This window comes from Eleginops maclovinus, chromosome 13 (assembly GCF_036324505.1).
Source record: "Eleginops maclovinus isolate JMC-PN-2008 ecotype Puerto Natales chromosome 13, JC_Emac_rtc_rv5, whole genome shotgun sequence".
Taxonomy (NCBI): Eukaryota; Metazoa; Chordata; class Actinopteri; order Perciformes; family Eleginopidae; genus Eleginops; species Eleginops maclovinus.
This window is the reverse complement of record NC_086361.1, coordinates 17,696-36,626: the sequence shown is the minus strand read 5'-3', so window position 1 is coordinate 36,626 and position 18,931 is coordinate 17,696. Positions and strand designations below refer to the sequence as shown.

The following is an 18,931-nucleotide window of genomic DNA, read 5'->3' as shown; positions in this document are numbered from 1 at the left end:
CGCGAGTCATTTGAACAAAGATTGTATTTATTGTGAAGATAGCAAACTTGTTTCTTGCTCATTATACAGTCCGTTATACAGTCTATGGTTGGTCGGGTCAGTCGTCGGTCAGCCCCCCCCCCCTAAAAAAAACTCTTCGGATCTACACGATTCACGTCAATGACATATTTTGAGTTGAAAACGGCGAATTTCGCCGAAAGGTGACTAGTTTGCAGGTATGCAGATATGTCAGATTCTGACACTGAAATACTTCAGTGTCAGAAATGACACTTTTGAAATCAATGGGAAGAACATGAAAGAGTTTTCAGTCATGTGATTTATTCATTCAGTAATTTGTACAGTCTTTTTAAAGCGCTTCCCTCCAGTGATGGGCGGCATTTTTATTAGGATGGACCACTTGAACCACTTTCCCAAATACAAAGACCTGAATGTTTCTTTATTAAGCAACAACATGACTTCAGCAAACGCCTCACTACCATTCCCAATTTAAATCATTTCAAAAAGATCTTGGACACAGGCATTCATAAAAAAAGTCCAGTAAAGCTGATCTGAATCCAAACGGACATTAAAGAACACCTGTCACATATGTTTAATGCTTTTGGAAAGTGCAACTTCACTGTTTCCACAGTGTATACCTGTTAGATCTAAAAATAAAATATGTCTTATCTTCTTTGTCTTTTCCTTTATGGTCACACCAACGTGGATACATCCATGAAAAATCCACATATGTTAATGGCATTAATCTATGCCATTAACATTTTGTCACAAGATAAAATGTTTACAATTGTGTTATTACACCTGAAATGGTCAGGAGTTTTTCTCTTCTGTTGTTTTTTTCAAAACTCTGAACAGCTTTAATAACCCAGTTTTAGTTTGTTGTTTTTCGAACAAGCAAACTAATAGTAAAATCTGAAAAGCTTTCAAATGTGAAACACGTATTTTTTTATTTGCTCTGGATTTTAAAAAACAGGGGCTCAGTTATAAAAGGTGGAGGGAGGGCATTTATAAAACAAAAGTTTCAATATTCATCCACATGACTGTGGATATTATATTGGCTGTGTTTTTGCGAGTGTCATGGGCATGTGTCCTCCAAGTGCCTGTGCTCAGCTCGGCTGCGTCTTCTGCCCCACATGTGTGCGGATGTGTCGTTTGTAATTGGAGTTATCGCTGAATCTGCGCCCGCACTCATTGCAACAGTACGGCTTCTCACCCGTGTGAATCCTCAAGTGTTTTTGATACCCGTCAAAGCGTGTGAGTTTCTTTCCACAGATGTCACATGTGTAGGACTTGTCCAATTTGCTCTCTGCCTTGCGGTGCACCTGCACGTGTTTGGTCCAGTGTCCTCGCTGCGCAAATGCACGGCCGCAGATGGTGCAGATGTACGAGTCCACCTCCTCAGACTGTGGCAAGTTCAGGTCCACACAGTCCAGCAGGCCGTTAACTGAAGCTGCATCTGAAGCTCCAGGGGCCTCCTCCAGCTTGGGAAAGGTCTGCAGCGAGGGGCCCGAATGCGTGTCCAGGTCTGAGGTCAGGTGCTCGTTGTCCTGCTTGTCTCCACTCTGGAACAAAAGGAAGGTGACATTGTTTTGCTCCGCAGTCTGAGGCGTCTCCTCCTGCCACAGCTCCTCCTCCTCCTCCTCCTCCTTGATAGGGGGGGGGGTCATCTCACCCAGGCTGGAGCTCCACTCCTGCTGCTCACTGAGAGCTGAGGCACAACAAACAAGAGTCAGGACATGATCAAAATGAAGTACTTTCTATAAATGAGATATTTAGTAGTTTCCTTTATGTATTACCAGACTGTGGCAATGTTTCAATATTAATGTTTACATAATTTAACACAAGCATTTCTTTTTATATAAAAAAAACTGCAGTGCTTCGAGTTCATGCAATTTATGGACGTAATATTTACTTAAGAATTATAATAGTTAGTTATTAGTTACTGCAGATTTCAGATTGTTTATACAAATGTACTATTTAATTACCTTTTATTATTATAAATAAACAGTTAATATCTTTTTTGCCTTGGGTTCACTGCCAACATTGACCGAAGACAGCAGCTGATACAGAAACTGAAAAAAAATTGAATGCAATATTTCCATTCCAAGAACATGATTATATTGTTCATTATTTGACAATCAGTTAGAGGAACACTTTAATGCCCCCTTATTTCTTCTCCACTACATTTATTTATTCCTTTGCAGATCTGGATAAATGATGTGAAATATAATCAACCCTTAAATCAGACTTTAGTTCCACCTGGAGTAAATTCACAAGCTACCCTGCAGTATACAAAGCCATTAAAACTTTACCAGCTTTGATAACACTTTAATGATCAATAATTATAAAAAATATCAGATATATTATTCTGAAATGGACCAATCTGCACAGTGACTACTCTTACTGTCGCTACTTTAAGTACATTTTGATTTGATGAATACTTTCTACTTTTACTGGAGGAACATTTTGAATGCAGTACTTACCGAATCTCCCTGTCTGTATCTCACACAGAAGATTGACAACAACGTAGACTTTTACTTTTCACAGAGTATTCTTACACTCTGGTTCTTCCACTTTTGCTTAAGTTCAAGATCTGAATATGTTCTACATATCTGATGTCACCTAAATATGGACAACAGAGCACATTCTGATTTTAAAACAAAAATATTCCTTTACATTACAAACATAAAGCAGTTAAACATTGGAAAAGCGGCTAGTCAATGCTGTATTGTGTTTTTCTAGTAAACACTTCGTTCGCTAATTATTTTTGTGTATTTTGCATTACTGAAAAGCACCTTTATTCAGCGACGCCCCAGTGAGCATTGACCCGCAGAGAGTGCGTGCTGTCGGCCATGAGGTCCCTCACCTGCACTGCTGACCTGCACAGAGACCCGTGGCTGCATGGAGAGCTCCAGCAGCCGGCGCTGGCGGTCGATCTCCAGCTTGGAGCGGGAGATCTCCTCCTCGTAGTCGGCTATGGTTCTCCCGAACACCCCGAAAATCTCCTCGGCGGCCGCGGTGAGCCGCTGGGTGATGAGCAGCCTCAGCATCTCGATTTTAGACATACTAGCGGCAAAGTCCTGATGGAACCGGAGAGGTTCGCTCTCCAAGTCGTGGTGGTCACTTGTTTACTAGCGTCTCTTCCTGGTTCCTGTCTATGAGCATGCGCAGTGATCATTTCACTGGTCAAGAATGACGCATGTGGTATCGCCCCCTGTCGGACTGGATGCCAGTGGTGGACCAAGTGAGAACAGAATATTCAAAGATTCAGAGGCTGTATTATCATGTGCAGAGTAGCTCCAGTGTAGATATGACAATGAAACATAAATATAGGAAATTACTTCTATTTAATGTTGTCAATTAGTCTTTATCAAACTAATAGTTCCTTTTTGTTACCATAACATGGTAAAGTATTCATTTTGGATTAAAGAATCTATGGTTTAAAAATATTGAAAGACAGAGAGGATTGTAAATGTATAATTCAGTAATAATGTTTTTGATGGTCTTCACCTAAAATGCAATAGGTATTAAAAGGTAAACATAGTTTTGGATCTTGGCTCAACAGCATAAACACAACAGCACAACACCGAAATCTGAAAAACTAGACAGACAGGAAGTAAACACTAAAAGGAAGAGCAGAAGATGACAAACAAGACGTTAACACTAAAGGGAACAGCAGAAGAAGACGGACAGGCCCTTTTTTCATTTGTTGAATTTTTCGAATCCCCGACTACTTGGTAGTGACCCAGAAATCGGTGTCAGCGCACCATGTTGAAGGACATCTCATTTCTCTAAATGCACATCGAGCATCAAGCATCGAGGAGGACCTCTGGAGGAGCTATAACCGAGGAGACACCGATGTTCCTCGGGGATTGTATTTCCGGCAACAGTGATGTTTAACAGAAGCACGACGCACGTCTGGACTTATTTGAACCAATGACAGCTCTGCAAACTGTTCCCGTTATGATTACAAGTTATTTAAGAGAATCAGAGGCACATCAAACGTTCTGCCCTTCAAGCGATGTTCACAGTGACAACAGCTGTGAGGTCCCTGCAGGAAGCAGAGCAGTGTGTATAATATATACAGTGGGGCAAAAAAGTATTTAGTCAGCCACCAATTATGCAAGTTCTCCCATTTAAAAAGATGAGAGAGGCCTGTAATTTTTATCATAGGTATACCTCAACTATGAGAGACAGAATGAGAAAAAAAAATCCAGAAAATCACATTGTAGGATTTTTAAAGAATTTATTTCAAATTATTGTGGAAAATAAGTATTTGGTCAATAACAAAAGTTCACCTCAATACTTTGTTTTATACCCTTTGTTGGCAATGACAGAGGTCAAACGTTTTCTGTAAGTCTTCACAAGGTTTTCACACACTGTTGCTGGTATTTTGGCCCATTCCTCCATGCAGATCTCCTCTAAAGCAGTGATGTTTTGGGGCTGTCGCTGGGCAACACGGACTTTCAACTCCCTCCAAAGATTTTCTATGGGGTTGAGATCTGGAGACTGGCTAGGCCACTCCAGGACCTTGAAATGCTTCTTACGAAGCCACTCCTTCGTTGCCCTGGCGGTGTGTTTGGGATCATTGTCATGCTGAAAGACCCAGCCACGCTTCATCTTCAGTGCCCTTGCTGATGGAAGGAGGTTTTCACACAAAATCTCACGATACATGGCCCCATTCATTCTTTCCTTTACACGGATCAGTCGTCCTGGTCCCTTTGCAGAAAAACAGCCCCAAAGCATGATGTTTCCACCCCCATGCTTCACAGTAGGTATGGTGTTCTTTGGATGCAACTCTGCATTCTTTCTCCTCCAAACACGACGAGTTGAGTTTTTACCAAAAAGTTCTATTTTGGTTTCTTCTGACCATATGACATTCTCCCAATCCTCTTCTGGATCATCCAAATGCCCTCTGGCAAACTTCAGACGGGCCTGGACATGTACTGGCTTAAGCAGGGGGACACGTCTGGAACTGCAGGATTTAAGTCCCTGGCGGCGTAGTGTGTTACTGATGGTAGCCTCTGTTACTTTGGTCCCAGCTCTCTGCAGGTCATTCACTAGGTCCCCCCGTGTGGTTCTGGGATTTTTGCTCACCGTTCTTGTGGTCATTTTGACCCCACGGGGTGAGATCTTGCGTGGAGCCCCAGATCGAGGGAGATTAGCAGTGGTCTTGTATGTCTTCCATTTTCTAATAATTGCTCCCACAGTTGATTTCTTCACACCAAGCTGCTTACCTATTGCAGATTCAGTTTTCCCAGCCTGATGCAGGTCTACAATTTTGTCTCTGGTCTCCTTTGACAGCTCTTTGGTCTTGGCCATAGTGGAGTTTGGAGTATGACTGTTTGAGGTAGTGGACAGGTGTCTTTTATACTGATAACGAGTTCAAAAAGGTGCCATTAATACAGGTAACGAGTGGAGGACAGAGGAGCCTCTTAAAGAAGAAGTTACAGGCCTGTGAGAGCCAGAAATCTTGCTTGTTTGTAGGTGACCAAATACTTATTTTACCGAGGAATTTACCAATTAATTCATTAAAAATTAGACAATGTGATTTTCTGGATTTTTTTTCTCATTCTGTCTCTCATAGTTGAGGTATACCTATGATAAAAATTACAGGCCTCTCTCATCTTTTTAAATGGGAGAACTTGCACAATTGGTGGCTGACTAAATACTTTTTTGCCCCACTGTATATATATATATATCACTCAGTAATATTTATATATGACTGACCTACATTACACTTTTTGAACGGGAGATATTTTTCATAAAACCATATAGTGCTTCACATAATGACTATACAGCGGCTGTAGCCTGACATATACGTATATAATATGCTTTAGGAGCTGTAGCTGTTTGTTGTGCAGTGTGTGTGTGTGTGTAAGCAGAGGAGAGAACAGAGCAACAGACTGGACAGGTTTCAGTTGGTCTGGTTTCCCCTGCTTACTTTAATAATTAAAAATAAAACCTTTTGGCCAGTAATTTAATTTCCCCATTTTAGCGACCAGAGAGAAGAGGGAAATATATCCAGTCTCTGATGGTGTTACGTTAATGTGAGAGGGCTCCGATACTTATATATATTATTCAGCATGTCTACAGGATATTCCATAGTTAAATGTATGTGTAAACCTACTTGTTAATAAAACACATTTTGAAATTGAATCCTAAAAAAAAGGTAATATCCATATAATCATATATAATCATGCTTTAAGTAGCATATCTCTTTTAATGTTTTATACCCTGACATAATAATGTCATGGCAAAAAAAAACAAAAAAAAACATTGATATCAATTTAATGTCATATGGCCTGTGCAATAGCAGCTAAGCAGCAGGTCTCTTGCATGCAATCACAAGTTTGACCATGCCCTAGGATTGCCTTTTACCCGACCAACTCATTATCCTCCCTTACAGCTCACTTACAAATTCCTGTTGAAATGATACAGAATACATCTTGTGTTCAGGTGGTCAGGTGTGATTGCCAGGGGCAGTGGGGGGGCTTCTCATCCGACAGGGGTGTTTGTAGAAGCAGGACAGCTGGGTGAAGCGTCTGTCACACAAAGAGCACTGGTACGGTCTCTCGCCGGTGTGTGTTCGCTGGTGCACCGTCAGGTTGCCCTTTTCTACAAATCCTCGGCCGCAGTATGTGCAGATGAATGGCTTCTCGCCTGTGTGGCTGCGGACATGCCGCACCAGCGTCCCTCTTCTGCCGAAGCTCTTGCCACAAAGTGTGCAGCCATGAGGACGCTCGCCCGAGTGGATCCTCATGTGGATCCTCAGGTTCCCCGGCAGTGTGAAGCTCTGCCCGCAGACGTTGCAGCAGAAAGATGCTTCTTTGTGAACTCTGAGGTGAAACTTCAGCTTCTCTGTGTGTTCCAGATGTTTACCACACACACCGCAGTCTGTCGGATGTGCCAACACATGAGTGAGTAGATAACCATTCTTCTGGAAGGACTCACCACAAACTTTACAACTAAACACCAACAGAGGCTGATGTGTCGGTTTATTCTTCTGCAATATGTCCGTGGAGCTGTTCACCTCTGGGTAATGGGATGAACATTGTCCTTCTGTTTTTTCTGCCTCCTCTGGGTTCCAAAGCCCTGCAGCCTCTCTCGAGTTGTTTTCATCGTCCTCTGGCTTAGAGAACTCAGCAAGGGCGTGGCAATCAATTGCTGTTTCGGAAACAGCAGATGGATCAAAGTCAGAGTTTGGTTTTGACACTTCATTGTCCTCACTGCATTCTTCAGTTTTAATGTGAGCAGTGCTAGTTTCCATCTTGTCCACCCAGTCAGTGTGGTGGAGTGGGACGCTAATGATCTCATCTTCAGGGTAGGGTTTCATCCAGGAGACAGCCTGCAGCTGGTCTGAAGGGAGACGGAAGACAAGAAAAGATAAAATAGTTTTACGTTTTTAAATCTGACAGTGCTGGCAGAAAGTTAATCAGAATTTATGCATTAGTTTTTATTCAATAATAACTGGCCTATTCATATTGTAGTGAACTCTCAGTCTCAAATGACTATATCAGAAGCAGCCTCAAAAGATCAAGCTGAGGTCAGATGGCTGGAAACACACACACACACACACACACACACACACACACACTTTATATTTGATTAATCTTGTTACTACTTTACTATTGTTAAGAATATGGTTGTATTATAAGTATTTACTGTAGTATTAATTGTAAAGAGTCTGTGTCAAACAGACAGAGGAGCTTACTGTCACAGAAAGACACACACACACACACACACACACACACACACACACACACACACACACACACACACACACACACACACACACACACACACACACACACACACACACACACACACACACACACACACACACACACACACACACACACACACACACACACACACGATTGTGTTTTGTTCCTACAACAGAGATTACAAAAACAAAGAAATAGACCCATTACTGCTTCCAGCCTGTTTATTCAACGCGAACAGAGGCACGATCAGACGGGTCACACCGACAGGAGTTTTTTGGGGTTAAACATGCGCATTTGCTGTTAAATGTATTATTGCCTGTGTATCTGCTACAGGCCCGTAGCCAGGGGGGACCGAAGGGTTCGTTCGATCCCCCTCCCGCACTCGACCCCCCCCCCCCTCCCCCCATACACAGACACGCCCCTCAAGATATGTGGGCTATTCAATGAATGAATTGTTCATCTCCGGTGAATATACATGATTCAAATCTAAATTTACAATATCAAAATCCAGACTAATAAAAAAGAAAAGTAGACTCAGAGAAGTGACGAGTAAGAAAAATGGTTAATATTTCTGTTTACACATTTTGTTCAGACTGTTTTACACCAATCCAGTCGGTGGCGGTAATGCCCCCATTTCTGTTGGTAGCTAGCCTAATCGCCTATTACATAGGAACAAAGAAGAATCAGAAGAATAGCGAAAATGGGTAAAAAAGAAGACAAGGAACGTAAACGAAAGAAGTCGGCGGCAACATTGTCCCAAAACATTGGTGACTTATTCCAGAAAAGGACCAAAATCGGTAAGCTGCTGAGTGCAGGGCTTCTATTTCTTTACTACTTAGCTGCTAGACCTAGCTGCATCTGAACACTCACTGACCTAGGCTACTTGTCAGTGGTTGCCTAGCTCCATTAGGCTATATGCTAGCCCCATCCCTCGCCGAACACAGAAAATACCACTGTCAATTTTGTAGGAAACATAGCGAACGTAACAGTAACTATTTTCGGGATTGTTAAAAGTGTATTGCTTGGCGTGTTAACGTGACTTCGGTGCTTCAATGTCTCCCCCCCTCCATCTCGTTATGCTTGTGCTCTGCAAGTGCCACATAGCTGACAGTTCCCCCCGTCTGTTTTAGACTAGTGTCTGTCTCCTGAGTCTACTGTCTTGACGCAGAGTGTTACCATTTTGTGCTCGCGGCTTCAGATGTCTATGACAGAACTTATTATGTGCAGTTTCGACCTCGGTCTCTATTGGTGCCTCTCCACCTTTTCCTGAAAGTGAAACGGATTTTATGAGGGGTTCCCCCCACACTAAAGCCAAATTATTTTATGCCCATTAGTTGATTTTTAAGAAATGTAAGTGACAATAACATTCAGTAACTCACTTTGCAATGCTGATGATCAAGCTAGGCTGTATTTTACTGTCACCATGCCTGTTGCTCCAGCTAGGCTGTATTTTACTGTCACCATGCCTGTTGCTCCTAAGGCCATAGTAAATAAAATACAGTATAGAGGTGTAAAAAAAAAAGGGGGTTAAACATGGATAGGGTGTATGTGAGTCAATCAGTGTAGTTTCCCTGCACCTGATGTTTGTGTTTCAGGTGCAGATGTTTGTTGTCAGACGTTTGTTGTGTGTGCTTTTTGTTAAAACCGTTTTATGACAAATGCAATATATCTGCTTGATGAAATTACCCAAACCCTCACAATTCTATGTGCACAATAGAAAATAAAATAATTCAGAGAATAAAATTATTATTATGTCTGGTTTGAAATACTCTAAAATTGACTTAAATGTCTTTCTTTTGCTGTATTTATTTAGTGAGTCAGCATGTGGAGGGTGAGCTACCAGCAGCTAGTAGTAGCAGCAATGAAACAGCCTTGCCAGGTAACAGTGCAGTGGAAGAGCAGAGAGATGCAGCAGCTCCTGAAGTGGCTGAGGATGTGAGAGTGAGACAGGCAGCAGAATGTGAGGTAGCCCAGCCGAGCTCTGTACTTGACAGTGACCTTGGCTTCTTCATAGATGCAACCAAATCTATTGAGGAAATAGCACGGGCTGTGTGTCAGATGTCTGATGGCCAAAAGTACAATTTGGTGAAAAACCACGTCAGACCTTCGAAACATTTCATTTTCCCAACTACATTTATTGGTGGGTGCAACAGGGCATTCAGGTATGATTGGTTTGAGGAGCATGGATGGTGGCTGGTTTACAGCATGAAACTCGATGGCGCTTTCTGCATATGCTGTGCTCTCTTTCTCAATGCCACAGAGAGGAAACAGTCAACTTCACTGATAAATGCGCCCTTCAGTAAATGGCATAAGAAAACGAAGATAATTGGAAGCCACCAATCGAAAGCAAACCATTTAGTGGCATTTGAAAGAGCAAAACTGTTTCGACAGTCACATGAAAACCCCAATACCCGGATATCAGTCCGTATGGACAGTGCAAAGGAGACCAACATCAAAGAGAACAGGCACATTCTCAAGTGCGTTGCAGAGGCTGTTCTCTACTGTGGCCGTCAATGCATTGCACTGAGAGGATCAGCTGAGCAGCAGCATTGTAGTGGCAATCCTGGGAATTTCTTGGCCCTATTGAAACTGCTTTCAAATCACGATGAAAAGCTGAAGCAGCATTTGGAGAAACCAAAGCTAAAAAATGCCACATATCTATCACCTCAAAGCCAAAATGAAATGATTGATGTAATAGGGAAGCACATGATTCAGGCCAAGATCGTGGAAGAGGTCAGGCATGCTCAGATGTACACAGTCCTAGCTGATGAGGTCACATCCCATAATGAAGAGCTGATGCCAATGTGTGTTCGCTTCGTGGTCAAAGACTTAAATATCAGAGAGGAGTTGCTTGAGATTTGTACTTTGCCACGGATCACAGGTCGCCACATTGCAAGCGCGATCAAAGATGTGCTGAGTCATCTAAGCATAGAGATTGCTGACTGTCGAGGCCAGGGGTACGATGGCGCCAGCAATATGAGCAGCGAAAATGTTGGCGTTCAAGCTTTGATAAAAAAGGATGCGCCTAAGGCAGTTTATATGCACTGCAATGGGCATTGCTTGAACCTTGTCATTGCACGCTCTTGTGCTCTTCCAGTTGTGCGCAACATGATTGATAAGATGAAGTACATCGTCATGTTCTTCACCTGCAGCCCGAAGAGGGAACACCTTCTCAAGGAGGTTGTAGATAAGGAGGCACATTCTACCGGAAAGAGGAAGCCCCTGATTGACCTCAGCCGCACAAGATGGGCAGCACGGCATGATGCCTACAGTCACTTCTACAGTGCCTTTGTCTTCATTATTAAGGCTCTGGAAGTCATGGCACAGGGTCTCCATACAGAGGAGTACAGTGAAGATGTCACCAGTGGATGGGAGGGCAAGTACAAAGCAGAGGCCTATGGTCTCTTGAGTGGGCTACAAAACTTTGGATTCATCCTCACATTCCTCACCGTATACCAAGTTTTATCCCACCTGGCGGGCATCACGGTGAAACTGCAAAGCACCTCACTCGACATCATCGAGGCATTTAGCATGGTTGATGAGGTGAAGTCTGTCTACAAGGAGCTCCGCGAGACCATCGACGACGACTTCAATCAAATCTACGAACAAGCAGTTAGGATGGCTGCTCAGGTCAACGTGGAACCAACCCAGCCGAGAGCAGCTGGAAGGCAGAAACACAGGGAAAATGTACCCGCTGAAGGAGTGAAGGAGTACTATCTCCGGAACATGACGATACCCTTCTTAGACCATGTCATTTCAGAGTTTGAGTCCAGATTTAGTCCCCTCTCTGTGACCGCATCAAGGCTCATGGGCCTAATTCCATCTGTCCAGTGCAACTCAGATGTAACGGTGGACATCTCTGAAGCAGTCGCTCTGTACCAAGATGACTTGCCATCACCAGAGGTCATTGACCAGGAGCTGAAACGGTGGAAGTTGAAGTGGCAGGTCAAAGCATTACACCAAAGACCAAGCTCATGTGCCTCAGCTATCAAAGAGTGTGATGAGATGATGTATCCGAACATCTTCAAACTCCTGAAAATTGCATGCACCTTGCCAGTGACCTCCTGCGAATGTGAGAGGTCTGCCAGTGTTCTCCGGAGACTCAACACATTCATGCGGAGCAGCATGGGAGAGGACCGCATGTCATCCTTGGCTCTCATCCATACCCACTACGACATGGCTCTGGATCTGGATGAAGCTGTCGATCTATACTCAAAAATGCACCCAAGACGATTGGAGCTGATGAGCGTTCTGATGCAATAGAAGCCATAGAAGAAGAAGAGGGAGACATGGGGGGTGGGTCATTTCACGTGAAATCAGACACTTTGGGGCCCAACCGACACAGATTTTAATCAAACTTTGTGTGCCTTCTTAGTGGTAAGGTAGAACCCCAGAACTGCATTTGCATGAATCTGGCACTAATATAAGGGAGAAATGGACTAAGAATGTTTTAAGTAAGAGGGTAGGGCACTACACATTCAACCTTGATTATGTCAATTTAAATTACAAAGAGATGGTTTTGATGCTGTTTGAAAGCTCTTTTCTGGAACACTTCAATTTATATCATTATTAATTCATGTTTAAGTTTTAATGACCATACCGATAGTGTACTTCATGAAGTAATTCTTATCTATTTATGTCAACAGTGGAGAGATAGACAATAAAGGACAGCAACAACAGACAGACAGAACAACAACAGAGACAGACAATGGAGGGCAGCAACAGACAGGCAATGGAAGAAAGCAACAGACAACTGAGGTGAGCAACAGAGACAGACAATCACAGATGTAGGAAGTTTGAGTAACACTTACATTTATATCAAATTCTTCATTCTTGTTAAAGTTTTAATGACTATAGAGATAGCTCAATTGAAGCAATTCATGTCCATTTATGTTAACAGTGGGGAGCAACAGACAAAAAATGAAGGACAGCAACAACAGACTCACAACAAACTTGACGATGAATAAAATATGTCTAAATTAAAAGATTTGAAGTGTGCTGGTGTATTTAGGGGGCATTGGAGTAGGGAGCCAAATGAAGTCCACTTTCGGGGGGAAAAGATCCCCCCCCACCACAATGCTGGCTACGGGCCTGTGCTATGATGTATAAGTCGGTCGAAAGCAGACTCTCGAATACAAATATCCTTTGGAGGACTTGTTATGACATGTGATTGAGTAAAATATATTTGAATAAACAGACTTGCGGTGTGGTTTCTCCCGCCCCCCTCTTCCTCCTCCTCGCACCTCAGCTCTCCCAGCTGTAGCCGCTGGCGATCTATCAGCTCCTGGTACTGGGCTACAGTTCGACCGAACACTCCCAGGATGTCGTCTACCGCTGCCGTCAGTCTGTCGGTAACGAACATCCTGAGGGTTTCCATCTCTGACATGTTGAGCTCTTTATCCATGTGACCCTGCGCCGCTCCGGGAGGGAACACAGCCATATTCCTCTCAGTGAACAGATGCAGAACAAAGATTAGTTAATAGGTTGGCAATGACAGATGTAAGGCCAACACCCAACATTGCTTGGTAAAATGCTCTCAAATGAAACGCGTTCTGCTTAATGGAGACATAATTAACTATCTGGAAAGTAAACGTAAATACTTCAGATACGTTCCGGCAGAAAACGGTGTCGTAAAGAAACACCGTCAGCTCATAAATGGTTCCGGTGTTCCAGTTTAACTGGATTCCGGTTCAACTGGTGGCGTTTGTTTACGTTTTCCACTCCTTGAGCGTCATATGACGCTATACGGGCCGAATCATATGTGGTTGCCAGGTTCGTCATTTTCACGTAACTTGTGTGTCTGAAGTGTGACCAGACAACGGAGAAAACCTCGGCGAAAATACGTTAACATCACCAGTTCATGTAAAATGCACATGTCGAGATCACCTACAGACAACAACACAAACTATGCTGGCCAAAAACTAAAAATGAAAATAAACAATATTCACACTCCAGCGACAGGATTCGAACCTGTACATTTGGGCAATATATGTCAACCATGAATGTTACTCATTTTTATTTTTTAAAATATTTTTATTATAAAAAATACATACTTGCATTTTATTTACATTTTTTACATTTTATTTGTTTAATTGTACTTTCATTTTTTATTTTCCACCATCTTACATATCAATATGTATTTTCATTTCCAGCATTGGTTCCTTTCATTCTTCTCAGACATTTCCAATAACAAATAATAACTCCTCCTCCACCAAAAACCCAGACTCGTCATGCAAATTAATGAAATAAACAAAACATAATCAAAAATCAACAAAATGAAACAAAACATCTTTACGAAAATAAACTCTTTTTCTTTGTTCAGAATGAGTCCCCCATTTTCCTTTCAAAACCACAACAAAATAAACATTCCATCATCATTTTCCAAAATTACAGACCAGAATGTCTTCTTCCATTGATAATAAGGAGCTTCCGTTTATAAAGTCTTCCTCTAAAGTTTCTTTCCCCATGTGGCTATGAAGCATAGTTAGGTCCCTTCTTGTGGTCCTTACAAAAATGCTCAAAACATTATTTTTCCTCCCCTCATAATGGGCACTGTTCCTCCTCAGTTTTACGGCATATCTTGCGTGGCTCAGAACATAATTCAGCAGAGACACATTGCATCCATCCTTCTTCACAATCGCACCAAACAAACACAACTCCTTCCATTCCATTTCTCTCACATATGGTACCATTCATTCCAACACCTGCTAACTCTTTCATCCTTCCAAAATACTCAACAAGCTCTCTGCATTGAAAAAACTCATGCATACAGGTTTCAACCTGGTCCTTGCATACATCACATTCTCTCTTAACTGTTGGATCAAATTGACTAATGACCAGGTTATTAAACACCCTATTGTGTCTTAACATCAAGTCAAAGTGATCACATTCAAGACTGTTCCACTTCACACTCACATTTCTCCACATTCTCCTGGCAGTCAAACAGTTCACTACTCCCGTCCACACACTCTCTGATGCAGGCCTTCTAATCACATCCCCTCTTAACCATTTATACACATACTTCCCCGCGAACAACTCAACCTCACTTTCATCCTCTATGTTACATTCACTCTCAATCATTTTTAACCATTCACTCGGCATTCCCACTTTTATCTTCTCAAGTATACTTTCAGCAGTCCCTAAATCCATTATCTGATCTATTTCCCTAACCTCATCAACTATAACCTGTGCCCTCATAAATCCCGGTACATACTCTAACACTAAGTCCCTAACCCTCCTCAACCCCGCTCTCCACATCGGCAGGTTGAACAAGGAACACTGCTCATGAGTGATCCTTGGATTCAGGAAGAGGGGCTGCTCCTACACCTGCTTCACATTCACGCATTCATACCTAACCACATCCGGAAACTCGCCCCATGCATTCAAGACCTCCCTTTGATAATCACTCATACCATCCAACATTCCTTTCTTATATTTCATGAAAATCCCACTTTCCCCACACCCTCCACATTTTTTGATTTTCTCACCCAGAAATAGCTTCCATATTTGGTCATTTTTGTTTATTAAAAACTTTGTCATTACTTTTATCCTCATTGTTTTTATTTTCCTTCTTACATTTATTAGTGTCAGTCCCCCGTCCCTACACTCATTCTCTAAAACTTCCCTAGCTATCCCAACCCCTCTCCCATCCCATATAAAGTTACTCACTAATCTATTTATCTCTTTTACTACTCTCTCCGGCACATCTAAGACTGTCATTATATAAACTACTCAACTCATTATTAAATCATTAACCACCACTATCTTACCCCCAATTTAAGTTTCCTTATCTTCCAAAAATTCAATGTCTTGTCTACACTATTAATTAGTTCCTCATACTGTATATCCCTTCCTTCTATATCCTTGATCCCTAGATGTATGCCTAGCACCCTAAACTATTCTTTGTTCTCCTTCAATCCTATATCACACCTACTATCCCTCACCTGTCCTATATACATGACCTCAGACTTATCTATATTAACCCTGGCTCCGGATGCCCTACCATACAATTGAACTGTCCGCAATACTTCTCTAACACTCTCCTTATCTTTAACCGTTATTATTGTATCATCTGCGTACTGATACACTAAACTAACCCTCCCTCCTGGCACCTCCACTCCTCTTATGTACCTATTCCCCATCAGCTATCTCTATCTCCCCTTAACCCATCTCCCCCTCACACAGTCTTCTACCTTCATCACTCAATCTATTCTCCATTCTGTCTATCACCTGTTCTAATCTCTCTCTATCAAACTCATCTATCTCAAATAATTCCATATAAAACTCCTCAACTCTCTCTGCTATCCCTACAAAATCTGTAATCACCTCACCATCCTTTCCTAATATCTCCTCAATATAGTTTCTTTCCCTGTTTCCTCTTCTCTAACCCCAAGAAACACGCTGTACTTTTCTCCCCCTCAATTGCATATCTAGCCCTGCTCCTCACTATAGCTCCTCTACATTTTCTCTGCTCTATCTCCCCTAACTCATCTTTCAAACGGCTGTACTCATCTACATCTCTCCCTATTTCTATATCTACCCGTTGTGCCTCTAGAATGAACTCTTCCCTAACTCTTTTCTCTCTCTCTCTTTCTATCTTGTAACTGTTTCTGCTATATCTCATGCTCACCCTCTTCGCATCATTTTTGAATCCCTCCCAACACATCCCCACATCCTCTCCATTCACGCTTCCCCATTTCTCCATACATTCTCTCACTTTACCCTTGTATCCATCCTCATTCAACAAGCAGGCATTTAGGAAACCATACCCCTCCTCCCTTTCCATGGACAACTGTTCCCAGGCAGAAGTCCATGATGTTATGATCACTCATGGCAGTGCTCCTATATCCAATTCTGCCGATTTTTTCCCCTATGCTACTCCACACTAAATCTATTCTACTCTGCTTCAAAATCCCTCCCACCATTTAATTCCTTGAAAAAACCCGGGCCCTACTATCTCTTTCCCTCCACACAAGCACCAAAAACAAAAGTTAGAAACATTTTGGTGTGTCATGCACCAAAATTGCTTTTCTCACTGAGAGGAGATGAAAATCTCAAAAACGGCCTCAGTTCACTGAAAGAAGCTTAAAATGAAAAAAGTGTCTTATCTCACTGAGAGAAGCTGAACATCTCAAAAACGGCGTCAGTTCACTGAAAGAAGCTAGAAATGAAAAAAGTGTCTTATCTCACTGAGAGAAGCTGACAATAACAAAAACGGCGTCAGTTCAGTGAAAATGTCCAAATCTCAAATAATGTAAATGCAAACCACTTCTTTTGCACGTTTTCATGTGTACTCTTGGATATTCTTGTATGTGCATGCTGTTTTGGGAGAATTAAGCACCAAAAACAAAAGTTAGAAACATTTTGGTGTGTCACTCACCAAAAGTGTCTTATCTCACCGAGAGGAGCTGAAAATCTCAAAAACGGAGTCAGTTCACTGAAAGAAGCTAAAAATGACAAAAGTGTCTTATCTCACTGAGAGAAGCTGAAAATCACAAAAACGGTGTCAGTTCACTGAGAGAAGCTGAAAATCACAAAAACAGCGTCAGTTCAGTCAAAGAAGCTAAAAAGGACAAAAGTGTCTTATCTCACTGAGAGAAGCTGAAAATCACAAAAACGGCGTCAGTTCAGTGAAAATGTCCAAATCTCAAAAAATATAAATGCAACCCAATTCTTTTGCACGTTTTCATGTGTACTCTTGGATATGATTGTATGTACGTGCTGTTTTGGGAGAATTAAGCACCAAAAACTAAAGTTAGAAATGTTTTGGTGTGTCATGCACCAAAACTGTTTTCTCACTGAGAGGAGCTGAAAATGTCAAAAACTGCCTCAGTTCACTGAAAGAAGCTTAAAAGGACAAAAGTGTCTTATCTCACTGAGAGAAGCTGAAAATCACCAAAACGGCATCAGTTCAGTGAAAATGTCCAAATTTCAAATATTGTTAATGCAACCCACTTCCTTTGCACATTTTCATGTGTTCTCTTGGATATTCTTGTATGTACGTGCTGTTTTGGGAGAATTAAGCACCAAAAACAAAAGTTAGAAACATTTTGGTATGTCACGCACCATACTGCTTTTTTCACTGAGAGGAGCTGAAAATCTCAAAAACAGAGTCAGTTCACTGAAAGAAGCTGAAAATTACAGAAGTGTCTTATCTCACTGAGAGAAGTTGAAAATCACAAAAACAGAGTCAGTTCACTGAAAGAAGCTAAAAATGACAAAAGTGTCTTATCTCACTGAGAGAAGCTGAAAATCACAAAAACGGCGTCAGTTCAGTGAAAATGTCCAAATCTCAAAAAATGTAAATGCAACCCAATTCTTTTGCACGTTTTCATGTGTACTCTTGGATATGATTGTATGTACGTGCTGTTTTGGGAGAATTAATCACCAAAAACTAAAGTTAGAAATATTTTGGTGTGTCACGCACCAAAACTGTTATCTCACTGAGAAAAGCTGAAAATCACAAAAACGGCGTCAGTTCACTGAAAGAAGCTGAAAATTACAAAAGTGTCTTATCTCACTGAGAGAAGCTGAAAATCACAAAAACGGCGTCAGTTCAGTGAAAATGTCCAAATCTCAAATAATGTAAATGCAACCCACTTCTTTTGCACGTTTTCATGTGTACTCTTGGATATTCTTGTATGTACGTGCTGTTTTGGGAGAATTAAGCACCAAAAACAAAAGTTAGAAACATTTTGGTGTGTCACGCACCAAAACTGCTTTTCTCACTGAGGAGGTGAAAATCTCAAAAACTGCCTCAGTTCACTGAAAGAAGCTGAAAATGACAAAAACGGCGTCAGTTCACTGAAAGAAGCTGAAAATCTCAAAAACAGAGTCAGTTCACTGAAAGAAGCTAAAAATGACAAAAGTCTTTCATCTCACTGAGAGAAGTTGAAAATCACAAAAACGGCGTCAGTTCACTGAAAGAAGCTGAAAATTACAAAAGTGTCTTATCTCACTGAGAGAAGCTGAAAATCACAAAAACGGCGTCAGTTCAGCGAAAATGTCCAAATCTCAAATAATGTAAATGCAACTCACTTCTTTTGCACGTTTTCCTGTGTACTCTTGGATATTTTTGTATGTGTTTGCTGTTTTGGGAGAATTAAGCAACAAAAACAGAAGTTAGAAACATTTTGGTGTGTCACGCACCAAAACTGCTTTTCTCACTGAGAGGAGCTGAAAATCTCAAAAAAAAAAAAAAAAAAAAA

The 18,931-nt window shown here is 41.7% G+C and overlaps 3 protein-coding genes across 7 annotated transcripts; 1 reads left to right on the top strand and 2 right to left on the bottom strand.

The window, feature by feature from the left end:
• Positions 1 to 298: 298 nt before the first annotated feature.
• LOC134874836 (zinc finger and SCAN domain-containing protein 20-like) lies at positions 299 to 4,084 on the bottom strand. The gene is made up of 2 exons (XM_063899053.1): positions 2,864 to 4,084; positions 299 to 1,705 (listed from the first exon to the last, which is right to left on the bottom strand). Exons 1-2 carry the CDS (start codon positions 3,060 to 3,062, stop codon positions 1,104 to 1,106), a joined length of 801 nt encoding a protein of 266 aa, XP_063755123.1. The 5' UTR covers positions 3,063 to 4,084; the 3' UTR covers positions 299 to 1,103.
• Positions 4,085 to 6,184: 2,100 nt separating this feature from the next.
• LOC134874829 (zinc finger protein 235-like) lies at positions 6,185 to 13,426 on the bottom strand. The gene is made up of 2 exons (XM_063899044.1): positions 12,924 to 13,426; positions 6,185 to 7,356 (listed from the first exon to the last, which is right to left on the bottom strand). Exons 1-2 carry the CDS (start codon positions 13,162 to 13,164, stop codon positions 6,461 to 6,463), a joined length of 1,137 nt encoding a protein of 378 aa, XP_063755114.1. The 5' UTR covers positions 13,165 to 13,426; the 3' UTR covers positions 6,185 to 6,460.
• Positions 8,118 to 12,809, top strand: LOC134874828 (52 kDa repressor of the inhibitor of the protein kinase-like). 5 transcript variants are annotated; one of them, XR_010167130.1, is made up of 3 exons: positions 8,118 to 8,521; positions 12,371 to 12,482; positions 12,625 to 12,809. XR_010167130.1 is itself a non-coding variant. In XM_063899043.1 (2 exons), the coding sequence occupies exon 1, from the start codon at positions 10,701 to 10,703 to the stop codon at positions 11,985 to 11,987; it is 1,287 nt and encodes a 428-aa protein (XP_063755113.1). In that variant the 5' UTR covers positions 10,554 to 10,700; the 3' UTR covers positions 11,988 to 12,020; positions 12,371 to 12,809. The 5 variants fall into 5 exon arrangements, 1 of the variants encoding a protein (XP_063755113.1); XR_010167128.1 differs by lacking the exon at positions 8,118 to 8,521 and adding an exon at positions 10,554 to 12,020; XR_010167129.1 differs by having other exon boundaries at positions 12,371 to 12,809.
• Positions 13,427 to 18,931: the final 5,505 nt, after the last annotated feature.

Bases quoted from the DNA above. Each gene is read 5' to 3' on its own strand.
- LOC134874828 (XM_063899043.1), top strand. From the start codon at position 10,701: ATGAGCAGCGAAAATGTTGGCGTTCAAGCTTTGATAAAAAAGGATGCG.
- LOC134874829 (XM_063899044.1), bottom strand. From the start codon at position 13,164: ATGGCTGTGTTCCCTCCCGGAGCGGCGCAGGGTCACATGGATAAAGAG. The intron at 7,357-12,923 runs GTCTGTTTATTC...GTCTCCCTTCAG, and splicing joins CGGGAGAAACCACACCGCAA to ACCAGCTGCAGGCTGTCTCC.
- LOC134874836 (XM_063899053.1), bottom strand. From the start codon at position 3,062: ATGTCTAAAATCGAGATGCTGAGGCTGCTCATCACCCAGCGGCTCACC. The intron at 1,706-2,863 runs GTGAGGGACCTC...GTTGTGCCTCAG, and splicing joins TGTGCAGGTCAGCAGTGCAG to CTCTCAGTGAGCAGCAGGAG.